This window comes from Canis aureus, chromosome 11 (assembly GCF_053574225.1).
Source record: "Canis aureus isolate CA01 chromosome 11, VMU_Caureus_v.1.0, whole genome shotgun sequence".
In the NCBI taxonomy this organism is placed as follows: domain Eukaryota; kingdom Metazoa; phylum Chordata; class Mammalia; order Carnivora; family Canidae; genus Canis; species Canis aureus.
In genome coordinates this window covers 31,255,630-31,276,675 of record NC_135621.1, presented here as the reverse complement: position 1 = coordinate 31,276,675, position 21,046 = coordinate 31,255,630, and the positions used below count along the sequence as shown (strand labels likewise).

Here is a 21,046-nt window from a genome sequence, read left to right as displayed (position 1 = left end):
ACATAGTCTATCTTAGATTTTAACAACATCACCCTGGCTATTGTGTGGGAAAGAGATCATAGGGGCAAGGCTCTCACAGGGATACCAGTTAGCAAGTTACTGAAACACTCCTTGGGAGAGAGGATAGTGGCTTGAAGCAGTATGGTAGCTTTAGACGTGGTGAGAAGTGTCAGATCCTGGACCTATTCTGAAGGTAGAGCCCACAGGATTTGCTCATGGACTGGATGTGTGGTCTGAGAGGAAAAGAGCTAAGATGATGCCAAGGTTTTAGCCTGAACAACTGACCATTACCTGAAATAGGTTTTGTGGGGGGTGGGAATGTAGGGTAAGATCAAGTAGCTCAGTTTGGACATGTTAAGTTTGAGACACCCAACAGACAAGCAAGTGGAGATGGTGAGCAGATGGTGAGACATGTAAATCTAGATTCAGGATGTTGGATTTCCAACAAAATATTGGTCAGAATACAAATTTATAAATAGATGATACTTAAAATCGTAAGAGTGAGATTATCAAAGACTTGAATGTATGTAAAAAGGGTAAATGTACAAGGTCAGTGCCCTGGGGTCCCCTGGCTTGTGGAGGATGGGGGAAGGGGAGGAACCATCAAGGAGATAGAGAAGGAGCAGTTGCCAAGATTGAAGAGGGAACCAGGGGTGGGGTGTCCAGGGAGCCAAGTGAAGAAAGCCTCAAGGACGATGAGCCCGAATCTGATTTAGCAACATGGATGCCATTGGTGACCTTGACAAAAGCAGTCATGGTGGAATGACAGAAGACAAAAGCTTGACTGGAGAGGGTTTAAGAGAAGGAGGAAGGAAACTGGAGACAAAGTATAGACAAAGCTTTTGAATTTTGCTGGAGAATCTTCCAGAAAAATGGGGCAATTGGGGAGGGGGTTTGGAGGGGAAGCAGAGAGTGAGGTCAAGAAAGGAAATGACATTTCTCAAGATAGAAGAAATACTGGGGCACCTGAGTGGTGCAGTTGGTTCAGGGTGTGATTCTTGGTTTCGGCTCAAGTAGTGATCTCAGGGTCGTGAGGTCCATGCTCAGCATGGAGTCTGCTTAAGATTCTCTCTCCCCCTGTCCCTCCCTCCATCTAAAAATAAATAAATCTTTATAGAAAAAAAGAAATCCTAACATGGTTCTGTGATGGTGGGGATGCCCCAATAATGAAGAGATGGTGATGCCAATGTCCAGTGTGTGCCTCTTGCTCTTTGAGCTCCGGGTGCCCATGTTGGACTACAAGCTGGACTGGAACCCTGTTTCTAGACTTTGCATACCTGCCTAGACCTCTGGGTCAACTCCACCCTATTTCCCCTGCATGTCTTGCAAAATGGTTGTTGGAAATACAGGGCAACTCAGCGATACGATCGGGTGTATGACACTCTATAGGTAAGTTCTCATATTTTAGGAGAGTACGGTCCTGGAGAATCTCTGATACTATTTCCTATCGGCAGTAAGGTTCATTCCAATCTTTCCAACCTGAGGAATCCTTGTGCACATCCAGAAATTCCTCGATTCTGTTCTTTCTCCTTTCAAAACAGAAAAGAGGAAAGAATACTCATGGTTTACTCTGAACTAGGAATTCTGCTAAATGCTTTACCAAATTTACTGAATCATAGCCCATAGTTATTGAATACTTGGCACCCTTTAGACACTGTGCTAAGTACTCTGTAAATAAGGTCCTATTTCATCCTTGTGATCGACTACTACCGTGGTACATCTATCATCTTCCAATCTAGAGTTAGTGCACAGAGGCATTGAATTGTCCAAGGTCGACCAGTGAGTAGGTTGGCAGCTCAGGGCTGGAATGCAGAGTCCTTTTGACTCTTGTCTCCTTGCCCATAATCACTACCCTACACTGCCCTGGTTAGGTGTCCCAGTTAGGAAATGGGTGACTTCCTCAAGGTCACCCCATTAAGGAGCAGTAGGGCTGGAATTTGTACATGTCTGTGTTTGTAGGCCCGAGGCAGACATTTTAAATTTGTTGATGTGAGCCAATTCTGACATCACCCACTTATAAACATTATGGGGAGATTTAGTATTTTTTACCCTTGCATGCATGCCTGAGGGCACACACACACGCACACCCCAAAATTAACATTTACATTCAGTCTGTACTTGGTGGGAGATTTTTCACAAGCACTGATCTAAACTCTTCCAGAGATTTCTGGAGTCTTGTGATCTGTCAAAGGCAAGAGTCAGCCAGTTATAGCCCACGGGCCAAATTGGGCCCACCGCCTGTTTTTGTGAATAAAGTTTTCTTGGAGCAGAGCCATGGCCCTTTGTTTGTGCACAGCCTCTGGCTGCCTTCCTGCTGTAATGGCAGACTTGAGAAGTTGTGACAGACCAGGTGGTCTGCCAAACGTAAAATACTGATTATCTGGCACTTTACAAAAAGCTTGCTGACGCCAGGGTCTAAATGTTTCAAGAGAAGCAGCTTTTGAGCATCTGGAATTCTGGCTTTTGAAATGAGAAACTGCCACCCATGAACTGGGAAGTCAGTTCCAAAACCCAGAAGAAACCAAGCAGTGATGGTGTAGCCGCAGTGGTCCTGAGAGCGCTCTTCACTACTGTCCCCTTGGGCTGCAGGCTCGGGGGACAGCCTGGAGGGCGGCTTTCCCGTTAGCCTGCAGGGAGGCCTGCAGACAGCTGGGCCTGGAGCTGGGCCACGTCCCCTCCTGCCTGCCCCAGATCTCCCCGGCCTCCTTCTCCCGTAGACCAGTTGCAGCACAGAGCCCAGGATGGTGGGGTAAGGCAATGCCAGAGGCAAGAGGGAGGGCTGGGCTCGAGCATGGGAAAGCACTTAGTGCCGTCAGGGAGCGTTTCCTCCTCCCTTTCTGGGGGGGCCGGCGGGGGCAGGGGCCAAGGATGATCATCTTCGGCTCTCTTTCAGCTGGGGTTGCTCATTATTGATTCTAAGCCTGGAAAGCTGATGGTCTGAGCCAGAACTGTAGGGTGCCCCGAGTTTAGAATTTCACTCAGCGAAAACAGACGGCTTCCATGGAGATGGAGCGGAGAGAATCTGAGAGCCGGTGAGGTGGCCCAGGTGCACAGAGCCACGGCCCTTGCATACAGCTGCTCGCTGACCCAGACGAGCCGGCTGCCCCCTTCCTTGCGTTTATGGAAAAATTTATTGACATTATTTTTTAGACGGGTTTTAGAGCAAAATGGAGTGGAAGTACAGGGTTCCTGCCTGCCCCCTCTCCCAACCCACACAAGCGTGGGGAGTGTGTGACCGTTGGTCAGGCCGCACCGAGACATTAATACCAGCCTTCCCAAGCGAGCTTTCTGGTTGGCTGTCTCTCACAAGACCTCTAGATGTCTCCAGGCTTTGAGGACATGGTAGGATCCCAAATCATTTAGTGTGGAGGTTTCCAGCCAGGGTGCAGGCCAGCACTGCCTTCCTCCTCACCAAACCCAGAGGCCCAAGCCTCACCCAGGCCCGCTGCATCAGAAGCTCCCAGCATGCAGCCTGGGTGTGTGAACGGGGGCTCCGGTGTGCAGTTCTGGTTGGGAACTTCCAGGCCACAGCTTAGGACTGGATCAAGTAGTTTCCAAAAACTGATGCACCATTTTCTGGACAAGCCCTTGGGTGGTGCTGGGTTTTGATATCACTTGGACAAAACGTTGGTACGACTGTCCTGTGGCTTCTTTATGGGGTTCAGCAGGCGCAAAGGCCAATTATGGACTGAGAAGGAACATTGCTCCAAGGGGAAGATGTGCTCATGTGAATGCGTGACCAGGCTGTCCTCTGTCCTGTGACTGGGCATTTGTCTAGGCCTGGTTTCCACCTGGACAGAGAAGTTCTGTTATCAACACAAGGAATCAGTGCTTCAGCCTGGGGAGGGACTCCACAAAATACCTGGTCTATTTGAACATTCTATACATGGAGACACTGTGGGGCGACAGGCCAAGAGCACACAGCTGGCTATAGCCAGAAACGGAAGCCCGGTGGTCCTCCCTGCACACGCATCTTCTCTTCAAACCAAGACATGACGTTGGTGCCACAACAGCCATTGGTAGCTTGGGTGCATGGAGGCTGAGGGTATAGTCCAGGCCGCTTGAGGTGGGGGCACAGAAATGGGAGCCTGAGGCTGGGAGCCAGCTCTCTGACCCTTGTCTTAAACTCACCTTGTGTTACACATAAAATCTTTGGGGAATCAGTTTGATCCTGTGCCTATCCCTGTCACGTCCCTGGCTGCGTGTGCCAGACTGTCTTTCTGTGGCACCTTCCGCATAGTTCATAGGATGGGAACAAGTGCCCAGCATGGTGATAGGAAACCAGACATGAGGAATCTGGTTCTCTGCCTCCTGGATGCTTGGTCTGGTGGGAGAAAAGACATGTGTACAATTTCCCAACAGAAAATCCAGCCTCTCCAGGTCCTGTTTCCAAATGGCACCAAAATACGCGTGACTAAGGGTCGCTGCAGACCTAGGCTGGAGCTTAGATGAAAGAAAAGCTTCATAGTTAAAGTCTGTGGAGCAGAAAGAATGATGTGAGGGGAGGGTCAAGCCAACAAAATGAAATGTGTAAAGAGCACACTGTGTGCTGATGGCCAGCTGGCAGTCTTTGGGATGCTGCCGTCTAGTTCTGGGTGAGCAGGACTCGCCTGGACAGCAGAGGCCAGGAGGCAAGTGCTCTGCCTGAGGCGTCGAGGACTGGGTGGGTTCCCCGCAGCAAAGAGGTCAAGAGGTGACCTTTGAGCTGAGCTTTGAAAGTTCTGGAGCAGGGCGTGGGCACGCCTGGGTGGCTGAGCGGCCAGCGCCTGCCTGAGGGACCCACACGGTCCCTCGCCACGTGATCCGGGGGTCTGGGATCGAGTCCCACATTGGGCTCCCCAGGGAGCCTGCTTCTCCCTCTGCCTGTGTCTGCCTCTCTCTGTGTGTCTCTCATGAATAAATGAATAAAATCTTAAACAAAAAAAAGGAGGGGGGCGCGGAGCAGAGGCAGCAGGAGGGGGAAGGGAGGCCCAGCTTGCGGGGTGGGGGCAGGTGCTGCGGGGGGGGGGGGGCGGTGGTGGTGGTGGAGGGGGCTTGGGTGCCCTGTGAAGGACTCTGGGTTTCAGGCTCTGGGATTCGGGGGTTTCTCAAGGGTTTGGAGGCCCGGGCCAGGCCGGCCAGTGCGGCCCGCAGCCCGAGGTGGGCGGCCGCCGGGGAGAGGGCGGGAAGAGGCCGGGGATGCGGTGACGCTGGGTGAGGACAGGGAGCCGCTGGCAAGGGCAGCCGACAGTGGGGGGCCCGGGACGGCACGCGCCGCCGAAGGGGCAGCTCCCGCCGAGGGCTCCGCGCTCATTCTGTCCTCGGGGCTTGCGTTCAGCCTCGGCCGAGGTGCACCGGGCGAGGTGAGCCGCGCTCAGGGCAGACTCCGCGCGGCGGGGCGGGGGGCCGGGCAGCCGGGGCGCCAGGCGCGGGCTCGCAGGTGCTCGGAGGGCAGAGCGCGGAGCCGGACCGTCCCCCCGGGCTGCGGGGTCCTGCGTCAGGCTCGCTCCTGGTGACCGAGGGCCCAAGCGAGGCGGCCCCTGCCCGCAGCCCCCGGCTTACGGAGGGACGACCTGGGGTCGGGCTGGGCGGGGCTGGGCCGCCTCCGCTTGCCCGGCGGGGGGAGCCCGACCCAGCGGCGGATGAAGGGCTTTCGAGCCGGTGGGACGGGGTGGGGGGGGCGCAGCATGAGCATCGGCGTCCCCAAGGCCCTGCGAGCGGTGGGAGGCGACAGGGGCCTGGACGGGAGCTGCAGAGGGTCCCCCACTTGTCAGCTCATTCGTTGTCCCGGAGCGACGTCGCATCCCACGCGGTCCCACACGGTCCCACAGGGTCCCTCGCGATTCTTCATGGTCCCTCGTGGTCCCACACGGTCCCTCATAGTCCCACACGGTCCCTTGCGATCCCACACGATCTCTCGCGGTCCCACGCGGTCCCACACGGTCCCTCATAGTCCCTCACGGTCCCTCGCGGTCCCACAGGTCCCACACAGTCCCTCGCGGTCCCACACGGTCCCACGCGATCCTTCACAGTCCCACAGAGTCCCTCATAGTCCCACACGGTCCCTCGCGGTCCCACACAGTCCCACAGGGTCCCTCGTGATCCCACACGGTCCCACGTGATTCTTCACAGTCCCTCGTGGTCCCACACGGTCCCTCATAGTCCCTCACGGTCCCTCGCGGTCCCACAGGTCCCACCAGTCCCTCGCGGTCCCACACGGTCCCACAGGGTCCCTCGTGATCCCACACGGTCCCACGTGATTCTTCACAGTCCCTCGTGGTCCCACACGGTCCCTCATAGTCCCACACGGTCCCACACGGTCCCACGCAATCCTTCACAGTCCCACAGAGTCCCTCATAGTCCCACACAGTCCCTCGCGGTCCCACACAGTCCCACAGGGTCCCTCGTGATCCCACACGGTCCCACGTGATTCTTCACAGTCCCTCGTGGTCCCACACGGTCCCTCATAGTCCCTCACGGTCCCTCGCGGTCCCACAGGTTCCACACAGTCCCTCGCGGTCCCACACGGTCCCACGCAATCCTTCACAGTCCCACAGAGTCCCTCATAGTCCCACACAGTCCCTCGCGGTCCCACACAGTCCCACAGGGTCCCTCGTGATCCCACACGGTCCCACGTGATTCTTCACAGTCCCTCGTGGTCCCACACAGTCCCTCATAGTCCCACACGGTCCCACGCGATCCTTCACGGTCCCTCGTGGTCCCACACGGTCCCTCATAGTCCCTCACGGTCCCTCGCGGTCCCACACGGTCCCACACAGTCCCTCGCGGTCCCACACGGTCCCACGCGATCCTTCACAGTCCCACAGAGTCCCTCATAGTCCCACACGGTCCCTCGCGGTCCCACACGGTCCCACAGGGTCCCACACAGTCCCTCGCGGTCCCACACCATCTCTCACGGTCCCCCGCAGTCGGAGGCTGCAGCAGGGCCGGCAGGACTGGGCCCCGGGGCGCTGGTTAGCAGGCAGGGGTGCTCTCGGCCTCTGCGAACCTGGCCGTCCCCCTGGGGGCAACACAGGCGGGCAGGGTGGAAACTGTCTCACCTCATGGGAAACACCGAGAAGGGAACTTACCACACATCTGCGGCGCGGGTGCCCACATGTGCTCACGGGCCCCACGGCGGCCAACAGGACAGGTCTGACCCGGGGGAGGGGGAGGGGTGTGCGAGCCCGAGCTCTGCGCGCTGTGGACGCTGACGGTGACGGGGGCTGGGGGGGCTCCCCAAGGAGGCAGCCCTCCACCTGCTGTCACCAGAAGGGGCCACTTCAGGGTCACAGAGGGAGAAGCCTGAGCACAGCAGGGTGAGGGCCGGTAACTGGTAAGGAGCGGGTGGGCAGAAACTCCTTCCAGAAGTTTGTCATGAGGGAAGGGGCCTGGGATCTCGCGGAGTTGTTTTGAAAATGCGTTAGAGGTGCGAACACCGAAGGGGCCCACCAGCCGGGAGTGAGGCGTGACCTGCAGGAGGGCGACAGGGCTGGGACCCCGAGGGCTGGGTGCGGGCACAGGGGCGGGGCAGCTCACGAGGGGAAGGTCTCCTGAGCGGAGCAGGAGGGGGAAGAAGGGGCATGAACCCGGGTGGTGTCTAGATTCGGCAGCAAGGCATTCTTTCAGGGGGCCCCTGCGCAGGGGTGGGCCCAGCTCCCCCGTGAAATGGGAAGCTAGGTGACCCAAGAGCCAGGCGAAGGGCTGGGTGGGCACTGGCAGGGATCCGCAGAGGCACTCCCCCGCCAGCCCTTGGGGGACCGAGCTCAGCGCGACCGAGTGCCCTCCGACTAGAAGTCAAATCCAAGAGCCTCAGGAGGAGGTGACATGGATCCCGGATAAACACACACAGGCCAAAGAATGGTGTTTCTCTCTTTTATTTAAAAACAGTGCTTCATTACCATTTGCAAAGGCAGAGGCAGTGCTCCTCCTTCGCTTAGAGTTTATAAAAGCCAGCAACATGATCAATAATTTATACACATGGATAGTAATACAAAAAAATAAGGAATAAAAGCTAAAGATCTAACTACTCCGACCTTCACAATTCCAGCTACTTGATAATAATAGGAGTAACCCAATGAATACTGTATGGTCTGAAAGCTACTATACAATATGATTCTTAACGAGAGGGGGAGGGAGTTAGAGACTGTCACAAAGCCCTGGGGTGCTTCTCTGGAGATCGCAGGGAAACAGGACCCTGGGCAAGCAGCTCGGGTGTCCTAGGAAGTGACTCTGGGGGTGGGGTTGGGGAGAGAAGGCGAGGTGGTCAATTATACAAGCATCCCATGTGATGCCCCCATGCCCCAAAAGGTACCTGTTTTGCCATGGCAATGGGAGGGGGGGCAGGAGAAGCTGCATGTTCCATGTTGGGAGGGTCCAGTCCCTGCCATGGGGAGTGGGGAGGAGAGGTTCTGTGGCATTTTTAGCCTTGCAAAGATTTGGACTGAAAAGCTCAGAGACGCAGGTAGGTCAGCCTGTCAGGGACAAGTCAACACTACTGGCCCTGTCAGCACTCTGCAGCCCTAGCTTACGTGTGTCAGCCCCAGGTTTGCTCCAGCTATTCACAAGCAGAATTAAAACACAAGGAAAAAAAAATTCATATCCCTTAGGGAAAAAAGAGGATCAATTCATCACTCGATATATAATACAGCCAAAATGAGCTGCCAAAACAAGCACACACACACACACAAAAATACTGTGAACAGAAAAATACAAGAAAATGGCTAAGCTGGGGAAGTCTCGATGGGGGTATAGACATTGCTTAAAGCACTTTATCAGTCCCCAGAAAAACCAAACCAAAAGTCATTTTTTAAAAATTCAGAAAACACAAGTACCCCCTGGGAATCTGGCGTTGGTAACTGGGGTGGGGGTGCGGGTTGGGGGAGAGGAAAGAGAATTGATGATCCCTTTTTGCTTGCCAGTGTGACTGAGCCTCTGCCACACTGGCACATGTGTGACTGCCAGCCAGCCGGAGCAGACCGAGCCCCCCGCTGGCAGTCTCCTTAAAGGCAAGGTTTGAGTTTTGGCTGATGAGCAGTTCTCTCGGTTACCAATCCCTGCCAACCAGCACTACCATGGCTGAATTGATCTACCGTTTTCCTGAGTAAACTGTAACTGGCTACAGTTCCGGTAACATGGATGAGAACAGCTACTACAGCCAACTTGGATTAACTTGAGGAATCCCCTCCACCCTCGGCTCCTCGTTCCTAGTGCGTCTGATTCAGGAATTGGAGAACTTGCCGTAGTCTGGTCTGTAAGCCTTATTTTAAAGACAGGTGCCAGGGACTCCACTGCACTCGCTAAACCAGAGGGCACGTGCTGGCTTAGGACACCCGGAGCCTACTTGGAAAGGGCTCTGCTTCACGCTCTAGCTCTTGGATGGCTATTGCCTGGTTGATCAATAAAGCAAGTATGAAGCAAGTACACAGGAGAAGGGAAAGGGAGGAAAGAGGCTTTTGGACAGTAACATTACCAAAAAAAAAAAAAAAAAAAAGTGTTCTATGTAACAGAATCAAGTCTCACTGGTGTATACTACAAATGGTCAGACACTTTCAAGAGCATGACAAAATAAAAATACACAAATTTACGTCTGATGTTCACCTTGCCCACTATTCTTTTTTCCTATCTTAAAACAGTGCAAACAGGTAACTTATGCTTTTTAAAACACCACTACCCCTTCCCCACCCCCCAAAGTCCCTTTCTTCCTATCATCTGGGGAAAAAAAAATCTGCAATTCTGCAAATGTTACTGTGCTAGAGGTTGCAAGCAGCAGGAGGCTGGAGTTAGTGAGGGAGAGGGCACAAGCAGTTTCCCTCCCCGCTCCTGGCCGGTGTGCCTTCCAGAGGGGCCCCGGCTCGGCCCTGTTCTCCCGTCTGAGGGAAGAGGGGGCAGTTATGAAGCCCTTCTGGCAGAGCCTCGGGGTGGCTTCAATCCCGAGTTGCCACCTCTCCCCCATTGGGAAGCTAAGTGACTGGTGATGAGGGTGGTGCTCACCTACTTCTCTGCTATATCACTAGGAACGGTAACCTACAGAGCACTTCAGCCCCTGAGCAATTAGACTTTTGAGGAAAAGCTGCTACCACTGGTTTCTACTGAATAATCTGCACTAGCTCCCCTTAAACAGAGATGAGCCCCAGTCCCCTTCTTTTTTGAGGACAAAAATAATATTGGCTCAATCCCACCTGTGGTTGTCAGAGGACGGTGGTGATGGGAAGCTGGGTAAAACCTGAGAGCCTTAAAGCCGGTGAGTCACCACGGCTGACCCGGGTTCTTGGGAGCTGAAACATGGAACGCATGGGATTCCAGACCAGACCTAAGGGCAGCTCTCGGGGCTGAGAGAAGGATAGGAGATAAAGGTTCTCACTAGTGGTCTCCTTAAAGGAGCCTGGCTTCTAGGAGTAAGACGCTAAGTACAGAAGCCCATGTCATGAGCTACAGTAAAGCTGTCAATATCATTCACGTACTGTGATTCAGATCAGTGATTTTTTGGAATCATCAACCAGCATCCTCTAACGAACCCACAGAGGCCAAACTCTCTTCCGACTCTGTTTCTTAGTCCAATGGGAACCAGAGCCAAGAGCAGACAAGCACCGGTGCTTTGAGGAACCTGCCTCTGATGAAGCTGGCTGTACAGAGTCTGAAAGTTCAAAGGTGATGGGAAGGCTGACACGATCTCATCTAGATGCTCACGAGAGCTCCAATTCTCAGTGCTGACGCCGAAGAGCAGAGGCCCTTGAGCAAAAGCAGAAGTCTACTTAGCCTTCCTGAGAAAAGGGAGCTGGAGGAAGCCGTATTACAACCATCCCTGGACATGCAGCAGAATGCAAAGAGCTTGCCTATGGAGTCCTCAGCCAGAACCAGCTGAACTGAAATGCAGTAGAGGTAGCCCAAGCTCAAGCTTCTGCCTCTTTTACAAGGGCAGTGGGAGCTGCCTTCTCTACCTTTCCCACCATCCTTGTCTTTTTCTTGGAAAAAAGAAGAGGAAATTACTCATTCTCCTAACCTCCTCCCCTGCTACAGACACAACCATTTAAAATTTGGCCTTGTCTCCATTGAGCAGTGCCTTGCCATTTCTGTGAATGGCCCCTATTTGAACATGACATGAAATTTCTCCATTTCTTTAGTGAATAAAAGCTCTCTCTCGAAACAAAAAGAAAGAAAAGGAAAAAAATCCTCCCTGCCCCCATTCCCTAGAACTGTGAAAGCCCCAGATCCCATACCCCTTCCTCTAACTAAAATATTTATATACATACAACAAAAATTGTCTTAACAGCAACGAACCAAACTTTGGCTTGGGGAGGCAAACCCTTAACAAAGGCCAATGGCCCTGGGTATTTTGGTGTCCCCTATTCCATGCATTCCTCCCCAGAATCAATAAGATTGCATCGAGGCCTCTAGCTTCCTTGATGTCCTTGATGTCTCCCCTCGTTTCAGGGACAGCCTCTCTCTCCATCATCAGGAGAGAGAGGGCTCCCCGGGGCTGGGGGGGGGAGATATGTATTTTACACAACAGGCCAGTCCCTCCCGGATAGATCACTCTGCTTACAAAGAATGCTTGATGCTGTCATATGTCAGTCATTTTAATTCAGGGACATGAATCAGTTATCAGTCAAGAACATGTGTGGAGGCAGGAGTAAAAAAAAACAAAAAACAAAAAAAACAACCAACCCCCCCCCCCCCAAAAAAAAAAAACCCAAAACAAACGGAAAACAAACCCTTAACAAACCGGAAGCTCCATGTCTCTGAATTACTCCCTTTAGCAGCTATCCCTCGGGTGAGAAGTCACCCTAGTACCAATGTGAATAGACCAGGGAGCCAAACGGACCGTGCTTTTCTGTTTTCTAATGCCTTCATTTTGGAAATGCTGCAGGACCCTTGCCTTTATCATTAACAGCTAATAGCTAGAAGAGAAACACTTTCTCCCCTACCTTAAGATGTATAAAAGCAAAGCTGGGGAGCAACAGCAGGGACTCACTCCTGTGGCCACCACACGACTCTTTCTGGCAACATAGGAGATCCTTGCCAGGTCACACCTTTCTTCCACTATGGGCGGAGAGAAGCCTCAGGGGCTCTGGGTTTTATGTCCTGTAGTGTTCATGTATGCCAAGTGGTTACGTGCTTGGTTGGGTGTCTTTGGAGGATAACCAGAAGCCGGGCGGAGCAGTCAGGAGAGCTCAAGACCGTGGACAGAGAAGTGGCTCACAGAATGCTCTGGAAGATGGAAATTCCTATGGCTTTGGAGCTATTTAGTACAAAGTGCCTCTGCCTGCCCTTACGTGCCCCCTTACAATCACCACAAACTTCCAGGGACAGCCGCCCAGGATTGGGTGTTTTACCTTTTGCCAACACTCTTGATATGTTTACCTTGTACTGACCTCCTGATGCAAGAGAAATCACAGGAATATCAATCAGAGCCCTGCCAGACATCATCCAACATCCTTTTTTTCTTCCTTACTCCTTTACTGGCTCCCAACACTTTGTACTTCTAACCCTCAAGCCAGAAAAGCTGGTTGCTATTTATTCTCCTGTCCCTGGGTCCTAAATTCCTGACTCTTGAGGACTTGGGAGCAGGGAGTTCGTAGAAGGACAGATGAGCTAAGCTGTGGTTCAGAGAAAGGGGAGGAAGCCCAGCAGGAATGCTGAGATCTCAGGAAAGAAAAGAATGATCTTTTTCATACTCCAGAGTTCATTCTGAGATCTGTTTCCTAATGAGGTGTTTATTATCCACAGTCTGAGAGCATGTTTGGAAATATTAATACTATAATTCCAAAAACCATGCCAACTGTCTCAGGCTGTGCAGGTAAGAAGATTGTAAAAAGAATGAAGACAGGAGGGAAGAGGAGAGGAAAGTGTCTTTTTAATCCTCCTGCTTCGCAAGCACAAATTCCTATCATCTATCAGCATGTGGATTCCAGCCACAGCCAATCAGAATTGCCTGCCAAAGACCAGAAACTCAGAAGAATATCCTGTTGCAGAAAGATTTCCTCCACTTCTGCTCATCCCCAGCCACTCAGCACCCGATACACTTTGGTAGCTCTGTCTGATTTCTGATCGCATGCATTCATCAGCTCCTAAGGTCTCCCCTTCCTCAGTAACTGCCTCTTCCGTGATTGACAGAATAAGCTAAGCACGGACATACAGACATGGAAATGCATTATTTTTTTTTTTTTTACCACAGTTAAAAAAAAAAGAAAAAAAAAAAGAAAAAATGCACAATCTTTGGAACAAAAGAATTAAAGGCAGAAATGTAAAGGAAAAATACATATTCAAAGAACATAGTGAGGTATAAAAAAGTATTCTCTCTTTTTTTTTGTTTTTTTTGTTTTTTTTTTTGTTTGTTTTTCCTCTTCATCTTGCTATAGAGTTCCTCTACTAGTAAATATTGCAATAGCCAGGCCTCATGAACTGGGGGGCGGTCCCATTTGCAGGGTCTCACGTCACTTCAGTAGGGGGCAAATCGGCTGTAGCCACCTCGGTATAAACTCGCCTGCAGTAATTAAAGACACAAAAAGAATTAAAAGTTTTTTGTTTTTTTTTTTTGTTTTTGAGAGAAGCACTGAAAATGAAGGAAAATGTCCTGAAAAGGAATTTGGAAAAATAGCTTCTTTAGAAGCTGCAAAGCAACTGGTAAGATGCTACCAGTGGAGTCAGGAAACCAGCTTCTGCCTCTAAGATGCTCAAACCAGAGTCCCACTTACTAGTGACCGGACACGCTCAAGAAGAGAGGATGGCAATGCTTTGTTTCATTATTTACATGAATCAGCACAGAAGGGAAACTCAATACAATTTAAAGCCAGGTCTGTAAATAGTGTGACGTTTAAAAGCAACAGGTTTTGTTTACTTTGATTACATCATCACAATCGTGACCTAAAGCAGCTAGCTGATTTCACCTTCATACACATCACCTGTCCATGGAGAACTGGCTCCTCTGATCACTAGCTGTCACGTACCATGTCTGAGATGGTGCTGGATTTAAACCAGAGTCAACCTTGCACTCATCAAGTCCAGCTCCTCTCTGGTCTATAAAATATGCCAACTATGCTGCTTCTGGATCATACCCGAATGTATTTCTATCTATCTCTGTGGAGTTATAACTGGGCTTTATTCCTTTATCAGGATCAGCACATAAAATCTCAGGAACTTTCATCACGGTCTTTATCTTGTCTGTCTCTACCTCAACTCCACACCTACTTCCCCTCAGGATCCTGTTACTTCCCCCCACAAATCTTTCTATCCATAGAAACTGAATGGAAGAAATGACAGGTTATCTCATATTCCTCTAAATCTTAAATTTCATATATCACTCTGCCTCCCTGTCAAACACCTCCTTCCACATTCCCAGGCTGCAGCCCAGCTGAGAACACTGGGGAGGTCTCTGTGTGATGGTCTGTCTCTGCAGCCAAGAGGCATCCAGGCCAACACAGAAATACTGCCTACTGCAGTGAGGATTTGAGTTTGATTAGAAGGAGGTAGGGGTAGAGGTGGGGAGTTATTCTAGATGAGCTCTATAGACCTTTCCAACACTTCTAAGAAAATACTATATTTCGCCACAAATGTTGTGGATAAAAAATATCTTTGTAAGGTATTCATTTGGTGATTCCTAGTACTACCTGCCAGAGGGCTCAGGAACGGCAGGGATAACCTTTGGTATCCACATTTGAAACTAATGTCTATTTTTTTGAAAAGCTTACTGTGAAAGCTGGAGAGGCTCATGCCCCCACATCTTTGCTAACACCTATCAATTAAACCAAGCCACAGGCATATATCCAACAGCTGAGCCAGTATAAAATGTCAACCTGTTTCCTTCTTTCTCTCCCAAATGATGCCCTTACTCAGGGCAGACTGTCACTACTCATTCCTTTTTGTCTTTAACCAGGTCAAGTGGCTCACACTATAACACACAGATAAAGAGAGTGATGTGAACTTTTTAGACTCTGTGGCTTCAGTACTCTGGCAATGGAAGAAGGCCTGAATTTATTACCTCTCTAGATCTTTTGGAATCTGTAGGTAAAAGCTAAAAGGAGTAAAGTGGTTAAAAATAAAAAAGGTACACATAATACTCACCACAGCGCCAACTCCATAGCTAGCGGCAGGGGCAAGGGCATGGTAGGGGTCGGCTGTGTACACCCTGCCATAACTGGAAAGAAGAAATACAATCAGGGAGATCAAGCAAAGGCTGTGCTCTGGAAGAATGAGCGAGTTTGCTGTGCTAAAGACATGTGAGTAACCTGGTCTTGGAAAGTTATTAGGGAACTTTGTTTCTACTCCCAAGTGCAGTTACTTTGAAAAATTCTGAAGTAGTTCCATAAAATGGGAAAGAAAGGAGTCGAGGGATGAGGGAGAGGGAGAGTGGGGTCCAAGCAAAGAAAGGAGTCGAGGGGAATAAGCAGGAGGGGGTGGAGCAGCTTCTGGACCACAGGTGTCCCCGGTGCCAGGTGGCATCCAGGCAGTGGCGGCAGGAGGGAAGTGGGCGCCCCCCAGCCCCTCTTCCCGTGAGCTGCACCTACCCGTCGCTGTAGGCGGCAGCGGCAGCGGCGGCGGCTGTGGCCGCGGTTGCAGTAGCGGGCTGTGCGTATCTGTAGGCTGCGTATCCGCCCTACAGGAGAGAAGAGAACTGACTTTACAGATACCTCTCCCCCCATGGCCAGACAAACACACACCCACCCACACACAGACATACGCGCACAAGGACACAGGGACAGACACAAACACAGACACACGTGGGAGGAGAATGTTTCAAACTGCATCAGTCTACATGTTATCATTCCTCTGGCACAGAATTAAGCTCCACCCAATGCCGGGATGTGCTTTCCAATTTGGGAAAGTAACACAAGTAAACTCTCCTGGCAGGACCTGTTCTCAGATTGAAGAAATGAAGGTATGATTTCAGATGTCTTACTTCACAGTCTTTGCTGGGACTTTTGATAGGACAAATATTTGCAGGGAGTTGGGAGAACTTTACCTGACTGCTGGGGAAAGTAAATTACAGAACTAGAACATGCTAAATGTGTATGTGTTAACATCAGAGTCTCAGATGGGTTCATTGCTGAGACTATGGACTGTATACAATGGAAAGGTCCTCTATAGTGCCGTGTGCTCCATGAGGACTAGGACATTTGCCAAGAGGCTAAGATAACTGGGCAACTGTGAGAAGGAAAACCCAGCAGAGATCAGGGGTTTGCAAACTTCAGTGTGTGGGCCCATGCAGCTTGGCCCTGCTTTTTGAAAGCAGGTGTGAAGAGACTGGCCTCCAATGCTGAAAGTATTGAATGCCTGGCCCTTCACCGAAAAAGTCGACCAGCTCTGATCTACACTTCAGACTCCTGCAAATCACATCACCAACAGCTGAGGCCTCTGCAGTGGGATTCACCTAGATGAGGAAGCCCTCCCTCCACACCCCGGGCATTTAACTGCATTTACTCTCCTCTCCTGGAAGATTCGGAGATTCTTACACTCCAGTCTCACAGCAGGCTTTGGAGCTCTTCTGTCAATGGGTTCAATATCCTCTCAGTCCTGGAGGGTTTCATATTCCCACGTCCTGTTTCTTCCCCTCAGTTTAGGGGAACCAAATACCCCAAAGTTTTTCACTGTCAGGGTCAACCATATGTACTCCCAGTATTTCAAAGATAATCACAATTAAGTGCCACATGAGACAGGCCATTTTAAAAAGTGGCAAGCCCTATGTTTTCCTCTTCTTTACCCTTCTAGAATTCATCTATTTCACCTAAACCTAAATCAGGTGTGAATTTTTATTACTATCTTCTTTCTATCAGACAGAACTATGTTCAGCTGGTCCACTTAGGCGCCATTTCATTTGTGCTTTCTTCAAGCAGCGCACACTGTGTTATGGAGGAACGATGAAGTGTATACTGCTTGAAGCCATCCGAAGCATATTCGGACTGACACTGACAGTATCACTGATGGAATTTCAGTCGTCATGCATTATTCCTCTTTGTTTGAGTAGATCACTCAGAAAAGTAAACATTTCTTTCTCAATTACAAATTCTTCCACAGATATCCGTATAAATTAGAAGATTCTAATTAATATTACCAGACACTGACAATGACATGGCTAGAAACATAGCAGGAAGCACGCTCAGGACTGTGTGTGATCCACATGTTTCCTGTGACACCTATCCGGGTTTATGGAATCGGGCAGGCCAATGCTGCTGTATCTGCGTCTGTAACTCTGAATCTACATATATACGTTATATAAACTAAAGGGTCTCTTTACATTATTCCTTTTTTTTTTTTTAAACTTCTAAAGAGGACATAAAGCAGGAAAAGCATTTGTTAGAACACCAAGCTCATCTTTATAGTTGAAATCAAGCTTTAAATGAACCTTTAAAGGCTCATTTTTTCATTATAACTACAGGTGATTCCATGAAGTTTAGAACTGAAGTTTGTTGGTGTTAAGTCTACAGCAGGGCTGTCTTCAGTAAAACTTCTTTGTAAACAAGTATGATGTGGTAAACAAGCAGTATGTGGTTTGTCTCTTTAGCATTCCTTCAAACACCAAAATCATCTTTAAAAATTTAAAAAGTCAAGGCAATAAAAGCAGTTAAAGCCCAATTTATGCTTATTTGAGCAAAATATTTAAAAACTGAAGTTCTATGCCATTGGACTGAGTATACATTCTCATTAAGGGATTCTGAGGCTTGAAAGCACTGACCTCACTTTATAAAGTCTCAGGAAAGTCAGAGATACCGGGGATTCTATCAAATGGTAGCTCTGAGCAGTAGTGCACTAATTCTGGAGAAAGAGGTTCTGAATAAGGTCACTGAGAACCACTTCCCCTTATCTTCCTCAACCTGTAAGAAGCCTGCAGAACCTTAATGATTTTGGGGTGATGTTACTGTTAACCAAAGCAACTCAAAATAGATCAGATTGTGAGGAAGCAGCTTCCTTCCAAACCAGGAGACAGGGAGATTATGTGCAGTAGTTTCCTTCTATTTTAAGTGAACTTGGATTTTGGAGTTTGAATTTGATGAGGTTCTTTGCATTTAAATTCAGGAGAACAGGACAGGGATACAAATGTTTCATTGCCTATTAAAGGTTTGAGAAGAGTATCAGCATTTAGAACTACATTAATGTGCTTTTCTTTTTAAAAGCTGTTAAATACCTCATCATGACTACTCTCCTAATTACCTTATAATGGTGCTACAGAGAGGCCCTATAAAGTGGGGGGGCTATCTTTAGGATGGGCAGATAATATTCTCATAAACTACTTTGGTCATTCATTCATCAGGGACTACCCCCCAAATTAGAAAAGTTAAATTGTATCTTACGGATTTACCTCTCTCAGAGGTAGTCTTATCACAAGCATTTCTGCTACTGCTTTAAACAAAATATATCAGAAACTGTAAGACCAAGAAAATTCAGATGTATTTGTTTCTACTGAGTTCGGAGTGCATCAAGCTTCCAGGTGGAGAAATTGTTTTCTCAACTTTCACCTCTACTAGCAAGTCTGAGGTCTTTTATAGAACATGAGAACAAAGTGCAGTTTGAAACACCAAGGTTTTCATTACTGTTTCTTAAGTTTTTCAAAAAGAACAAGGGTGGGGATGGGGGTTGGAGAGACAGGGTTCAGGCGTGGGGGGGGGGTATGGCGCCACATTTATTAATCACATTAAAAACTAAGCATGCCAACATCTGGAGCTAAACAACCAGCAAAATCACCACGTTCAGACTCGTATTGGCTAACTCTATCTATCCCAGCATTCTCTTGGGACAGCGGTTGGCCCTAGGCTCTACCACAAGCTCGGTGAAGTACACAGCCTCAATTACTAGAGCGTGCAGCCACAACAACCTGCTATTACGGAAACAGTCAGTCACCACTTGAGTTAACATTCCAGACCCTAACGACTGGCCCTCCCCAACCCAAAGAAATAGTCAAGGTCGCCCACCCTCGCCCTGGCCCACACCACAATGTTAATAATTATAACAAGCAGTAACCCATCTGTTATATCAGAGAAGGGAACAGAGACTCCACTGAGAGATTTAGAGTGAGATGTTAACATGTCTTCAGCTGACTGCACAAACAAACAAACAAACAAAAAAAAAAGAGGAGAAATAATTCATTTGGAGATATGAAGTCATGAAATAGCTGATGTGTATTGCTTTTAACCATGCACTGATGCAAAACTGAAGCAACCATTAAGAATAAAAATTAAAAAGGACATATGTATTTACACACAATCAGACCTGTTGGATCTGAAGCAGTTTGCAGATTCTATCTGTGTGTGATTTGAAATAAAACAAAAAATGGGGATTAGCATGGCCACAGCACACCCTAATGTAGGAGGGCACACACGGACTGTTTTTTGGAACCCTGATAGCTGGATACATTTGGCATGGCTGAGCCTGATCCAAAGATACACGTGCCCCTTTAAAAGGATTCCTTTGTAATTCACTGTGAATGCCTCCAGAGCGTTCTCAACAGGGACAGCCCAGCACTCCATCACTCTGCTACACACTTTCCTAACCTTGATATCATGGTTCGGTCCTGACCCGCAGCACGAGCTTGAGTGCCAGCCCTCAGGCAGCACCCATCCATTCTGACCCAGCGTTCTTCTAACATAGTGCCTGGGCTTAAGCGTTCTATCTTTCCACATATCCAGGACACATCCCTGCCTTCAACTTCCAGCTCTTTCCCAGGAAAGTGCAGTTACCTTAAGATCCTTTTGTTGTTCAAGTCTCAGCTCTCCAGGATCCACCAACACCTTCTAGGGGTTCTCTACTCTGAACTGATTTTATCATTTAATTAACTTTGAATGTTGCCACACTGACCACAGGACTTTTCTAAAAACAGTTCTGTTTTAACCAGAACAAAATGGAAAGGCTCTATACGTCACCTCTTCTATATCTGACTTTTATCTGCATTATCTATTAGCTTGATCTCACAATGGACAGTCCCCTTGTCTTGATTTTAACCTAGCCATTCATTTTATTAAATTTTTGTTTTAGATTTATATTAAAACAGGACTTTGGTGAGCATGTGATGTCAAGACACCTTCTTTCTACCTGGAAGACAGTGACTTTAGGGGATACTGAGGAGAAGAGTGTGTATTTCAGGACCAGCAGACAAAATGAGCATGTGTTCCTTGCATGTGGTATACAGATTTACAGAGCAAAGGGAGTGGGGGGTTGGTGGGTGGAAAGGCAGGTGTGGTGCTTAAAAACACTACAGGGAGCAGGGAGCAGAGATCTAGCCCAAGGAACATGGGTTGAATGCCGTGCCTCTGGGGACCACTTTATTTGTCCCTACCCAATTGTAACTCTTCCCTTCTCTTGCCTCTTCCCTGCTCCAGCTGAGAGCCATTGCTCTAGATGGACCCTGCAGGAAGGGCTCTTAGAAGACTGTTCTTCTGTGGCAACATGGCACCCCTGGATTAAATGTAACACAGAAGTGAATACAAACACTTGTAATAATGATAATATTGTTGCTGTTTTTGATGGAGACCTATCTACTTTTAAAAGTAGGTAAGAAAAGGTCTTAAGGAGAAGTATTTAAATTTTATTTTATTATTATTTAAAATTGGGGTGAAGGGAAGAAACTGTTAGGATCAACTTCTTATCTTCCACTTGTGACTTGAACGGTAGATGAGAGATGATTTTTAACGAATCACACACTCCATATTTCACATCTCCCCAAATTAGTTCATTTCCCAAATCTCGCTAGGTAGGCACAAGGAGAGACTAGCTGAATTGGACAGGCTGTCAGTGGTTCTCTTTCCCCAAGCATCCAGCTATCAGCAAACCTAATAGTGTGTTATTTCCAAATGAACTCCCTGACCTTTTTTTTAAGAAGAAAGGCGAAGAGGGCAAGGGGAATACATGTTTTCAAGTTTTAAAGTCCCAGTGGGTCTAGATTTTCAGGCAACTTCAAACTTGGGTAACAGCACAGTCCAATCACTACTACAGTCTCACCTGGGGGCCCATTCGGGGTTTCAGGAGTTTTGTGTGCACAGACTTGATTTCCTCCCTTTCCTCATTTCTTTCACAGTGGAGAGAAAATGTCCCCACCTGCTAAGATCTCCAAGTATAAAAGCCCAGTTTAAATACCATG

The 21,046-nt window shown here is 48.9% G+C and overlaps 1 protein-coding gene across 18 annotated transcripts in view; it reads right to left on the bottom strand.

Annotated features, from left to right (window-relative positions):
• Window positions 1-7,840: 7,840 nt before the first annotated feature.
• The window catches only part of RBFOX2 (RNA binding fox-1 homolog 2), a 274,171-nt gene continuing 260,965 nt past the window's right edge, over window positions 7,841-21,046 (bottom strand). For 10 of the 18 annotated variants that reach the window (XM_077914682.1, XM_077914683.1, XM_077914673.1 and 7 more), the window contains 4 exons: window positions 19,183-19,214; window positions 15,486-15,574; window positions 15,043-15,115; window positions 7,841-13,465 (listed from right to left, as the gene is read on the bottom strand). In XM_077914682.1, coding sequence (XP_077770808.1) covers window positions 13,411-13,465; window positions 15,043-15,115; window positions 15,486-15,574; window positions 19,183-19,214 — 249 coding nt within the window. In that variant the 3' untranslated portion in view covers window positions 7,841-13,410. Of the gene's footprint in view, window positions 13,466-15,042; window positions 15,116-15,485; window positions 15,575-19,182; window positions 19,215-21,046 lie in introns of those variants that run through there. The other 8 variants (XM_077914676.1, XM_077914685.1, XM_077914680.1 and 5 more) reach the window with 2 other exon arrangements.